At 38.9% G+C, this 12,744-nt stretch overlaps 1 protein-coding gene across 1 annotated transcript; it reads right to left on the bottom strand.

Moving 5' to 3' along the window:
* Positions 1–704: 704 nt before the first annotated feature.
* On the bottom strand, positions 705–12,678 carry LOC103857972 (ferredoxin-dependent glutamate synthase 2, chloroplastic-like). The gene is given in 34 exon segments (XM_018657829.2): positions 705–1,117; positions 1,219–1,302; positions 1,381–1,459; positions 1,556–1,794; positions 1,872–1,965; positions 2,057–2,199; positions 2,392–2,490; positions 2,565–2,690; positions 2,768–2,842; positions 2,932–3,129; positions 3,258–3,353; positions 3,683–3,781; positions 3,857–4,096; positions 4,229–4,339; positions 4,437–4,634; positions 4,719–4,834; positions 5,097–5,193; positions 5,691–5,796; positions 5,931–5,989; positions 6,150–6,279; positions 6,542–6,699; positions 7,098–7,313; positions 7,406–7,516; positions 7,657–7,816; positions 8,102–8,247; positions 8,315–8,407; positions 8,848–8,944; positions 9,269–9,339; positions 9,415–9,513; positions 9,749–9,880; positions 9,963–10,359; positions 11,434–11,479; positions 11,575–11,887; positions 11,956–12,678. Coding segments are annotated over 34 exon segments (4,851 nt in total). The 5' UTR covers positions 12,202–12,678; the 3' UTR covers positions 705–940.
* Between the last annotated feature and the right edge of the window lie 66 nt (positions 12,679–12,744).

The following is a 12,744-nucleotide window of genomic DNA, read 5'->3' as shown; positions in this document are numbered from 1 at the left end:
GTATCGTTAAGGAGGAGAGGACGTAACGATTTCACTCGTACATGCAATGAACTTACACTCACTTCCCACATTCCGTTTCCTTTAAACTCTTTCTTGTTTTGGTAAAATTAGTAATCTGACATGTACTGTCTTTTGGTAAGGGATGCAATGAACGTGTCTTTTGGTGCTTAAAGAACTTTCGCATTTTGAGCGTTAAAGAACTTTCTATAATTTAAAGATTGGAACATTTTTTGGGACACGATCAAAATTGGCCGTTAGGACATGCACGTTCACGCGTGTCAGCTATCTCTATTACGCTTACCACGTGAGAGCTGATAACAACAGGGAATAAACATCAAACTGAACTGAGTTTTTGTCAACCAACACACACGTACCTTTCTCGTGACGCCTATAACCTCTAATTGGTAGGAATAACAAAAGTATCGGTTTACGAAATTGAAGCATTAAATTCTAAACGTTCAATGTACATTACTAGGAAATCTGAAGACATTTTATTGGTACAAGTCAAAAACACAGAAGTTGTTCGTTTCGCTATCACATGACTGATTACATCAGCTTCTTGCACGATGATAATTTTAAAATTTTAGCGATTAAAAATTTAAACTTTTCACGTTTGATGATTGATCTCAAAATGTTACATAAACACATTGAATTGCAGATCTCAACGATGCAAATCGAACATAGTTAACTCGAAAACAAATGCATAAAAAAGTACAAACACGCTGGATTTCCTTTTATTATCAACATCGACCGGTTGAAGTAAACCGAAAGACAGCCGAATCCAGACCGAATTAGAAAAGAAGAAAACAAACCATGTCAAAATCAAATGGAGGACTTGTAATGTAATCTCAGAAACAGAGAGACTCATCTCCATCAGGACTTTGACTGTACAAAGAAGAAACTACAATCAATTCTGAATACTTCTTATCACTTCGGGAAACTACACTGCAAATGTGTTTGACACTTGTTCTTCCTCTCCTGCGGTTGTTTTCAGGTGGTGGTCGGAGTTAGCTTCTGGTGTATCTTCTTCACTTGGTGGTACAAGTTGCCAGAACATTCCAAGATACTTGTCCCATTCCTCCACAATCGCTGCTCCTTTACTGCTTCCTGTTTTCTCCTGTTTTTTATTTTACATAGAAACGGTTCGAAGATTGAAACCCAATTCATCTGATTAGGGTGGGTATGAAGAGAAAAAAGAGAAAGGAGAGAGTTAGTTACCACATGAGATTGGATCAGGCTCTTAAGCTGTGTTTGTCCCACTGGTGAAGTCACTCTTTGGATCTTCACTATCTCTTTGTTGACCTGTTTCAATGTTTCACAAAACGTTTAAAAGAAAATATCTTTCGAGATAAACTCAGAGGAGTTTAGTGATATTAAAACCTTAGGGAGGAGAGTGTCGTCCTCGTCAAGAATGTACGCCAATCCACCTGTCATCCCGGCAGCTACATTTCTACCGACTCTACAATTTCGGACAAGAAACATTCGGCGGTTAACACACTCTTACGTTCCCCGTTTTGGTTTCGTGGTCGAGGTTGAGGACAGTGTTTTTACTTACTTGCCAAGTACAACTACACAACCACCAGTCATATATTCACAGCAGTGATCTCCAGTGCCTTCTACGACAGCTTGAGCTAGAGAGTTTCTAACCGCAAATCTCTCTCCTGCTTTGCCTCTTACAAATAGTAAACCACCTGTTGCACCATACAGACAAGTGTTTCCTACAATAGTTGCATCTTCAGGAAGAAAACCCGTCGATTCCACTGGTAATATCACAACTTCACCTCCGGCCATTCCCTTGAGGCAAAAGGGTGTTATTAAGAGACTATTTATCGAAGATATTGTAGAAAGAGAACATTGATTTTGAGACACACCTTTCCCACGTAGTCATTGGCTTCACCCACAAGACGTATATTCATTCCAGGACTTAGAAAACATGCAAAAGATTGGCCAGCACTTCCATTGAACCTGTAGGGGTACGTAACGTAGTGGATCATGGAAGTTGGTTCTCACTATATATACTCAAAGTTTGTTTTGTGTTTACTGAATCCCAGCTTACGTTAGGTTCAGTTGTCCAGCAAAACCAGTGTCTCCGTATTTCTTCGCAATTACTCCCGCAATCCGACCGCAAACAGAACGGTCCACATTGTATATGCTCATGGTTTTGTGAACCATTTTTTCGTTCTCAATTGCATCCATTATCTGAGAAACAACCAAAATGTAAGTATTAAGTCCTCTTGCATATGTAAAGAGACAGTCTTCTCTCCATTGCCATAAATACAACGAACCTCTTCTAAAGTAAAAGGGTTTTGCCACTCATTAACAACTAAAGATTGTAAGCTACATTATTTAACGTTCAATTAAAGAGTCAATAAGAAAGACAATACAAGTTACCTCCGGATCCTGAAGTAGAGTATCATCAAGGACTGGACCATTTGAGTGGACCTCCTGCTTCCTAATGGAAGTACTGCTACGTTTTGGTAGCCCAACGGACTGAAAATTTTAAGAAGAAATGAGCTAAACACATCGATAAAACTTGTGAATAAACATAGTTACGGACTACTTACAGATAAGAGATAACTGAGGTCAAGATGGGTTTTCACGAGCGAGATGTCCCTTGGCTTCAGCAAATCTGTCCGCCCAATTATGTCATCCAATTTTTCATATCCTAACTGAGCTAATATGCCCCTCACCTACCGAAATTAAAATGAAATATTAAACATTAAAGTTAGTGATAGTTTTGTATCATTGAAATTTTCTTGAAGACTACCTCCTCTGCAATATACAGGAAGAAATTGACAAGATCACCAGGAAGACCAGGGAAACGTGCACGCAGCTCCTCTCTCTGTAACCAAATTTAGGGATATATTAGCGGGAATTGGTTATGAATTCGAAATAGAAACATAAACAAGTAAGAAGGGAGTTCCAATTTACCTGACTGGCAACACCAACAGGGCAGTTATTAGTGTGGCAAATGCGAGCCATTATACATCCTGTGGCAATCATTGCCAGAGTACCAAACCCATACTCATCGGCACCCATAGCTGCAGCAATCAACACATCAACACCACTCTTGAAACCTCCATCAACCCTGATTATAACTCTTTCCCTGAGTCCATTCCCAATGAGTGTCTGCAAGAGATTGAATCTTAGCTTTTAAGACTCTTTCAAGAGTGAATCTTTGACATCCAAGAATTAATAAGATATGAGATGGAAAACTGAAGCTAGTAAAGGCTACCAGTGCAAACTAAAGTATATACCTGCTGGGTTTCAGCTAGTCCAAGTTCCCATGGACCACCAGCATGCTTTATGGAACTTATAGGGCTGGCTCCAGTTCCACCATCATACCCTGATATCTGTAATCAAAGAAGCACCATAAATTTCAAAAATCCGTAATTGCACAACTATGTTTCTGCAAGTCAAAGACACATTTGAACATATACATATAGTTCGAAGAATGGAACAAAGATGGTCACTAGGAAAAGTATAGGAGTGGCATGATACAAGTGGTCTTTCAAGCCAAATTTATACTGATTATATATATCTTGCCTTAGCATGTCCCCAGACAGTACATTTTAAAAGCAGACTGATAGCATAATTACATGTCGTTTGAGCTAATATGTTGATTAAAGAATTACACAATTCTAATTTCAGATCTCTCGCAAACTCTGAAAGAAGTGCATACCTGTATGATATCAGCATTAGCCTTCGCTACTCCTGAGGCAACTGTTCCTATTCCAGCTTCTGATACAAGCTTGACTGACACTTTTGCCTTGGGATTGACCTGATTATTAATTTTTGTTACGAGGGAACCTTGATTCTCGAAGTTCGCCAAATATTTACACTGGAATAAAGGTACCTGATGAAGATCAAAGATTAACTGTGCCAGATCCTCTATGGAATAAATATCATGATGTGGAGGTGGAGAAATAAGCGGAACTCCTGGTTTAGAATTTCTAAGTCTAGCAATATATGGGCTAACTTTTTTCCCAGGAAGCTGGCCACCTTCACCTGGCTTCGCTCCCTGAGCAACTTTGATTTCCAACTGGTCTGCGTTAACCAAAAACGTCGGAGTGACACCAAAACGCCCTGAAGCAACCTATGAGACGACACAGGGTCATTTTGGTATTTGAAAATAATGAAGGGAATCAAGGTCCCGGAGTAACTTCCTGAGAGTTACCAGACTGTACACATGAATAATGACTTCTAGTCAAGTTGACTTTTCCAGTACCTGCTTAATAGCGCTTGTAGCCGTATCCCCATTTCGGAGACCTTTAAGATGTGGTAGCGTTGAAGAGTACCCATCAACAACATCTGTTAGCGGCTTCCAGCGGATCGGATCCTAGCAAGATAGACAGTGAAGTTTTAGCAACTAATGTGGTAAACTCGGCGTTTTGAAGTAAGAAAAAAAAAAGCCTAACTAGATAATGAAGAACTACCTCGCCTCCTTCCCCTGAATTAGACTTTCCCCCTAATCTGTTCATTGCAATAGCAATTGTTTCATGAGTTTCTCTCGAGATTGCTCCAAGAGACATTCCACCTGTACAAAACCTCTCTACAATAGAGGAAGCAGGCTCAACCCTCCCAACAGGGATAGGTTTACGGTCACTTTTGAACTCAAGAAGATCGCGGAAAACCTACAGCAAAAGAATAAATAAAAATAATGTTCACTTGTTCCAAAAAACAGGATCAAGTTTGAAGGTGACAGTATTATGACTCACTGTAATGGGACGGTTGGCTAAATGCTGCTGATAAACTGCATAGGCTGTTTCACTCTTTTCACGGACGGCTTTATGAAGTAACTTAGACATCTCTGGATTGTTTCCATGATATTCGCCTTTCAAATAACCAAATAATACCAAATCAAGGATATTACTAGAAAGCTTGTGCATAGTAACTAGTCTACTAAAGAGACGGTAAAATAGTGTACAGAAAGGTGTCCGCATATTCAACCTTATTATGTAAGAATATATACAATTTAAAATCTCCAATTAACTTGATAACGTTTTACGAATAAACAGACGCAGTAGTATGTATGTGTTTTTGCATGGACATCAAAAAGCTTATCACCAAATAACTGTTTCAATCTAGAAAAGTACCTCCAGGCCTAAATTGAATGAAACCAAAGTTCTCTAGACGTTTGGCTGTATCCTCGGAAAATGCCCTCACCCAAAAAGTTAATGTCTCTCTAGCCAGCTGCAGACAGAGAAAGATAAGTATGAGTGACCCTGAAAACCCTTTGAAACAGAAACTATCTTACATTGAAAGATATGAGAAGCATTCAACAATAGAGGAGATCTCAGGCTTTTATCAAAACCTTTATCTATTTTATGTTTCTCCACAATAGAGAAACATACAGCTAATGCCGTAAGAGTTTCCCATAGTATATATCTCCATTCTAGCTCCGATAATTTTATATTTATCAGTGACACTTTAGCTATTTTCATCTTGTCACGGAAGCAAACTAAATCAATCATCTAGAAAAGAAAAGTACAATTCTAAACATAAAACCCAAAAAGACACATATTTTGACTCCGTGAGAAAATATTAGTACACGCTCCCTTAGGTTTGGAAGTATAAATAATAATAACAGCATCTAAACTGAGATCCAAAAGTATCAAAGAGGTATGAAGTTAATATATGAGAAAAAATGCTCCAATTAAGTATTCCAAAATGTTTGGGAGTATTCTGACCTCATCCAAAGTCAACCCACCAATGCGTGATGCACTACCACGGAATGAAAATTCAACAACCTCCTTCCCCAATCCATAAATCTCAAATATTTGTGCTCCACAATAACTGAAAACAGAGAGCTCAGGCATTATGTTACAAAGAAAAAAAAAAGAGAGAGAGAGATCTCAGGCATTGAAATGGAAATAATCAGATACAATTATAGGATCATTAAACAAAAATAGATAGTAGAGAAACTGAACCTAGAGAATAACGAGATGCCCATCTTAGAAAGAACCTTAAGAAGACCAGTGTTAACAGCCTGCAGTAGCAATTCAAAGAATCTTAGGATGCCTTCCTTCAATTACTTATAAAGACAATGGCAGTGATACAACAGGAAAATATATGCATGAAGCAAGGGTTCGAATGGCTTATCAAAATTTGTCAATGATCAAGAGTTCATAATCATTAACATGCCTAACCTTGCGATAATTCTTTTGAGCCTGTTCCATAGTTACAGTCGGCATTTTTCCATTTCTCATCATGTTCACGGTCTTGTTGCTTAGCCGCCACTGTCTACATGTTTCCAGTGCTAGGTGCGGGCATATAGCACTGAAATATGGTTATAGACATAGAGCCAGTACGATTTAAAAAAACGTGACATCAAACAGTTGAGGAAAGCACTCTCGAATCATTACTCAACTCAAAATTAAGAATAAGTGCGTATTATAAACTAGAGATATACATGAGCATACTATAACGCAATTAATAAAAAACGAGAGAGAATAAATTCATCAGAATTCCACATGATTTGCTGTCATAGGAAAAGAAACAGCCTAACAGGATGAAGACAATGAAAAGGAAAAGTAGAAACCTTGCTCCATATCCGATCAAACAGGCAAAGTGATGCGTACTAAAGCACTGAGCTGTATCTGCAATAATTGAAGCTGACATCCGAAGACCATTCTCGATCAGATGTTGATGAACAGCACCTACTGCCAACAACATTGGAATTGCAGGACGAGTTGGTTCCTGAAAAAGGGACAGGTTGTAGGATTAGGAGTAGAAACTAAAAGTTTATTTAAGAAATAGATAAAGATAACTAGAAAAGAAAACAGCACCCAAGTTCGGCAATTCATTAACACACAATGCTAGATTGTAGCAATTCATTAACACACAACCAGTAACAATGGAACTTTTACGTTCACATTTGAACTTAACAAACAAGTAAAATAAATCTGCAAACTGACTTTCTTTCCCTAAACATTTCCAACTTTCGCAAGAGCATAGACAACAATTTCGCTAGTCCAAAAACAGAGCCTAGGGAATAGTTGTTGGTAAAACAAAATAAACAAATCCAAAGGTGATAACCATATATCATAAGATCTAAAATAACAATTGACCGTATACACTTGGAAATATGTATGTACCGGATTATCAGATCTGTCTGAGAGAACAAGCACTTGGGAACCATTACGAACAGCTTCATCTGCAGCTTCGCAGAGTTTTAGAAGAGCCTTCTTCAAAGATCCGTCAATTCCTCTGTGGATGTCAAAAAATGTGGGCAAGACTTCAGATTTCAAATGTGGATCGCTGAGCAGACCTTCAAGCTCCCGTTCATTTAGTACAGGACCAGACAAAACAACCTACTCGTGAAATCACAAGTATGAATGAATATAAAATCGCGCAAAAGCCAAATGTTTCTAAGCCAACACAAAATCCAAATTTAAACTCTTACCTGTGAAACATTCTGAGGCCCAACCTCCAATATATTCCCACGCTTTCCAATATTAACTTCAAGTGACATGACCAAACCTTCTCGAAGGGGGTCAATAGCTGGATTCGTAACCTGTAAGCAGACCATGCCAAGAACCACAAAAGAAACCATTTCAAGGACAATTTAATGTTTTACTACGACAAAGCACGCAATTAAACTAGATCAGAAGAAACAAACAATTCAAATTGTGCCCTTTCGAAAGGAGGGCAAACCTGAGCAAACCGCTGCTTGAAATAATCATAAAGCATATGTGGCTTCTGAGACAAGACTGCCACTGGAGTATCATCCCCCATGCAAAAAGTCGGTTATTTTCCCTGTGCAGCCATTGACTCAATTACCATTTGAACATCTTCGCTCGAGTAGCCAAACGCCCTAGTCCATCAAAGTCAAAATAGCCAAAATTAACGTCTTGATCAGGGAAAAGGCAACTAGTAGCTACAAAATGCAACTTATAAAATACTACTGGTGAAAAAAATTGATGAACTTTCTACAATTCTACTTTGAACAAAAATCAACCTTTTCACCCACACAGCAGATATATGCCACTTATACAAAAAGAAAATAACAGTTATAAGAAGTTAAGTACTTTGACTTCTGATAAATCGCCATATGATGCGCACATGATGGAAGCATAACAGAAGAAACAGAAAGGCTTACTGTTGGCGTCTTAAGATCTCTTCAGTCTCCATGCTTGCTGATGAAAGAAAATTAGAAGGCTTCATGGTTCGCAGGTTTTCACTTACCCATTTTCCATATGGGTTATACGAGGCAACCCGCTTCTTCACTTCAGTGTTCTCATATACCTGGAAAAAATTCACATTTTAACAATGGGAGACATCCGAAAGATCGATAGTAATCAGGTGCACCAACCTGTCCACTTTCCAAGTCGACAGATATCATCATGCCAGGTCCTAGACGACCCTTCATGGTGACTTTTGATTCATCCATTGGAAGAACACCGACCTGTATAAAGGCATGACTTAGTAACTTTCTAAAGCCAACATATAAACACAATATGATAACAGAGCCCCTGTGTATCTTAACCAATTTGTATCTATTTTGATTTGCAAGCCGTAACCAATCATATATCTTAATTTGCAAGCCTTAACTCAGTTTCTAAAGAAAACACTTCGTTTGCTTGACTGGATTTAAACTACTCCAAGATTTCACACTAAATGATCACGAAGAAACTATTTTATACTGATCACCTATCTAAAGAAACAGTTCGCAAAGCTATGTCAAGAAAGGAAAACGAAGATACTTCCAAAGTGATTAAATGAACTGGTTTTCTGACCTGTCAGGACCAAAGCTTTAAGATTCAGGCATAAGCCCAGTCATCTGCTGGCAATCATTAACCTTGCTTAGATAAAGAACAAGTACATAGAGTAAAAGACAAAACGCACCTCTGAGGCTACATAGACAACATTATCACTTGTCCGCCAATATCTAGCAGGCCGAAGACCATTACGGTCAAGGCAGGCTCCAACCGTCTTTCCATCACTGAACCAAACAACTCAAGGTTACGAAGATTGAAATGTGAAGGCACAAAAAGAAATGCGACAGACTTGCTAGCTCAACTACTACCACTTTGAATGACAAATTATCACCAGGGTCATTTGTCCGCCAATTGTCCACAATGGTGGACATTTTGAAAAGAGTAGCAGAAAATATCTGAGTGGTCAAAGTCTTTCAAGCCTCTGAGAACAGTTATGACCACTCAGTTTTCTTAATTAAATAAGCTTCAGAGGAATAAGGGCAAACTGAAAACTCAATCTTACTCACATGACTAACTTTTCATGGCTAAGAATTCGTCAAGCAAATTACCTGAACAATATCAATGCAGGTCCATCCCATGGCTCCATCTGTCCCTTGTAGTAATCATAGAAGTCTACAGCCTACAGTCGGAAAGCTGATAAGAGAAGCACTTGCAAGTATCCACAAAGATCAAAAAAGCAAACACGAAGAAATACCTCAGGGTATTTAATCATTAAGGTCGGGTGATTTTTATATGCCTCTGGCACAAGAATCATTAGAGATTCCTCTGGAGTCCGGCCACTTCTTATCAAAAGCTGCACAACCTCACTAATATAAATACATTGAACTCTTGCAGCAATAAAAACAGTCTATTACCATGTTTTGTTCAACAGTCAGAGAAGTTTTATGTAAGCAGAATATCACTATTTATTTTATGTTTTAGCTCCTAAAGCAAGAGACTCTTACTATGCTTCTTCTTAATCCAGGAGTAGATCCCAAAAAAAAAGTATCAGAACGGGAAAACAAGTTCGGTAATTAGATGACTCTTACTTCCGCTGCACTATCAAGGTTAGAGGAGTCCGAAGCCTTTGGATTGCTGATTGGGCGAATATCATCTTCACGTCCATGCCAGACAGGTGATTTTAGAGATGCTTCTCGAGATGTCATCCAGTTTAGGTTCCCCTGCAAAACTTGTTCGGTTTCAGTGAGAGGTCCTAGCTTAGTCTCGATATAACAAATCTATCAACAAGAGGAGACGCATAACCTGTATGGTATTGATCTCCCCATTGTGTCCAAGAAACCTCATTGGTTGAGCAAGAGGCCATCGGGGACTAGTATTTGTGCTAAATCTTCTATGATAGATGGCAAAAGCAGATTTATAAAGATCATTTTGAAGGTCGGGGTAAAATAACCCAAGAACTTCTGAACGAAGCATTCCCTTGTAAACAATGGTCTGGTTAGACAAGGAGCTGAAGTAAAGCTCAGATGCCCAACTTTCAGAAGCAACTGCTCTTTCGATCAGCTTCCTGCAAATGTAAAGCTCTCTTTCAACGTCGTCTACTTTATCTTCTTTGACAATTCTAACAAAGACCTGTTGCGTATTTGGCATTGTCTTTCTGGCATAATGACCAACGATGGATGGTTCTACAGGAACATCCCTCCTAGAGCTGTCAAATGGTCCGTCCATGGCCCAATTGGGCATGACCATTTGGACCATTTCAGTTTTGGGCAGTAATGGGTGGTCCATATTGGACAATGGTCCAACAAATGTCCAAGACCAATAGAGACCATGTCCAAATGGGCATGCCCATGGACACCCAATAATATTTATAATTATTTTTTAATTATTAGTTTAGATTTTATTTTTAAAATTTTAAAATTATGTTTACTTTCCAAAATTATAAAAGTAATTTTTTTCTTATCAAAACTGTAAAACTATGTTTTCCTCTCAAAATCGAAAAGTTTCATTTTCCGCAAAAACCGAGAAATCGCGTTTTTCTGCCAAAACCGATATTTTTTTATTTTTCCGTCAAAACCGAGAAATTACGTTTTTCTGCCAAAATCAAAAAAATTACGTTTTCCTGCCAAACCCGAGAAATTGTGTTTTTTCCGCCAAAACCGAGAAATTGTGTTTTTCGCCAAAACCAAGAAATTGCGTTTTCCCGCCAAAACCGGGAAATTGCGTTTTCCCGCCAAAACCGAGAAATTGCGTTTTCCCGCCAAAACCGAGAAATTGTGTTTTCCCGCCAAAACTGAGAAATTGTATTTTCCCGCCAAAATCGAAAAATTGTGTTTTCTCGCTAAAACCGTAAATTTGCATTTTCCCGCTAAAACCGAGAAATTATGTTTTTCCGCCAAAATCTGAGAAATTGCGTTTTTCCGCCAAAACCGAGAAATTGTGTGTGTTTCCGCCAAAACCGAAAAATTAAATTTTCCCGCCAAAACTGTGAATTACGTTTTCCGTCAAAATCATTAATTTTTTATTTTAACGATAAAACTGTTTTTTTTGGTTAAATTGTAAAGTTATGTTTTTTTTATTAAACTCATGAAATTATATTTTAAGAAGCCCATGGACACCCATTGTCCATTTGGTCTTCGCCCAATTGGACCGTGTACCAATTGGTCTTTTGTCCAGTTGGACCATTTATTAATTGGGCATGTCCATAGCCCGCCCAAAATGAATTGGACTGGGCTAGCCCATGGTCAGCCCGCCCAGTTGACACCTCTAATCCCTCCATCCAAGCACCTCCAGGCCCTCTTTCTCAAAAATACTTGTAACCACTGAAGAGATATTCCAAACATAATTTAGCGAGGCAAGATATTACATGTTATAAATAGGAAAATAATCAATATGTATAAAACTATTCTAGATTCACCTTTCTTGGCTTCTCTCCTAACGTTTTCATCTCTAGGCAAGAACAACATTCCAACACCCGTATGCAGCTTATCAAAAGAAGCCAATCCTTTCTTCTCAGCCCAATGGTTAAACAAATCCCAAGGGATTGAAGTCATCAAACCAGAACCATCACCAGAAGCATTATCAGCACCACAACCACCCCTGTGTTCCATACAACCAAGCGCTATCAGAGCATCCTTCACAATCTTATGCGTAGCCTCATTCTCCAAGTGTGCAATGAATCCAACTCCACATTCTCCCCTCTCTGAAACTATATCTTCCAAGTAGGCCACCTGCAACGATCCAATGCAAACAATTAACCCCCCGGAAAATCAAATGAATTCAAAAGTGCATAAGTCACCTTAGGTTTCAGATCAGAACCAGAAGCCGATGCATCGAAATTGAGGATCGATTTTGCCGATAGCGGAGACCTCAGCGAGGACTTTAGCAGTGGAGTGGAGCCGCGAAACACGGAGAGTCCGTTACGCCGTTTGGTTCCGACGAAGTCAACCGAGAAGAGAGTCTTAGTAGAGCTCAACTTCGCGGAGGAGAGAAGACGGGAGAAGGAGGATGAAGCTCCGGCGGCGCCGGGAGATTGTAGCGCCATGGGATGATCGATCGGAGGCTCGAACTTTTACTATCTCTCTGCGGCTGTTGCCGTTATTATATTCAAAAGTCGAAATAGAAGGAGAGACTGATTCGCTGCGAAGGGGTGTACGGTGCACCGGAATCAGCAGAGAAGATTTAGCCGTTGATGTTGTTCAGATTATGGCACGAGGTAAGGGAAAGAGGTTGAGTGATCTGATCAGTGAGCGCACGGAGGAGTCGAATCAAATCGCCGTCGTTTTTTTTTCACAGTTGCTGTTGTTGCAAAAGGTGGTGATGGAAAGCTGAATTTATTAGCTTTTATGTTTTCAAACGTAATCGCGTCTTTCAAGATCTAGCGGTGCGTTTGGTGACGCATGTGTGTTTTAGAGGTACAAGAACAATTGAATTGAATGACTACACACTACTATTTAATGTTGAAAAGAATAAATAAAATCAAGAAATGTGGATGTTATATGCAACATATCTAAACAACATTGATATTTTTCTAACTACAAAAACTGTGTAATTAACATAATAACATGCATTATATAGTTTACATTAT

This window comes from Brassica rapa, chromosome A03 (assembly GCF_000309985.2).
Source record: "Brassica rapa cultivar Chiifu-401-42 chromosome A03, CAAS_Brap_v3.01, whole genome shotgun sequence".
Lineage (NCBI taxonomy): Eukaryota > Viridiplantae > Streptophyta > Magnoliopsida > Brassicales > Brassicaceae > Brassica > Brassica rapa.
Note: the sequence above shows the minus strand (reverse complement) of the source record. Positions and strands in the feature narration are given on the sequence as shown.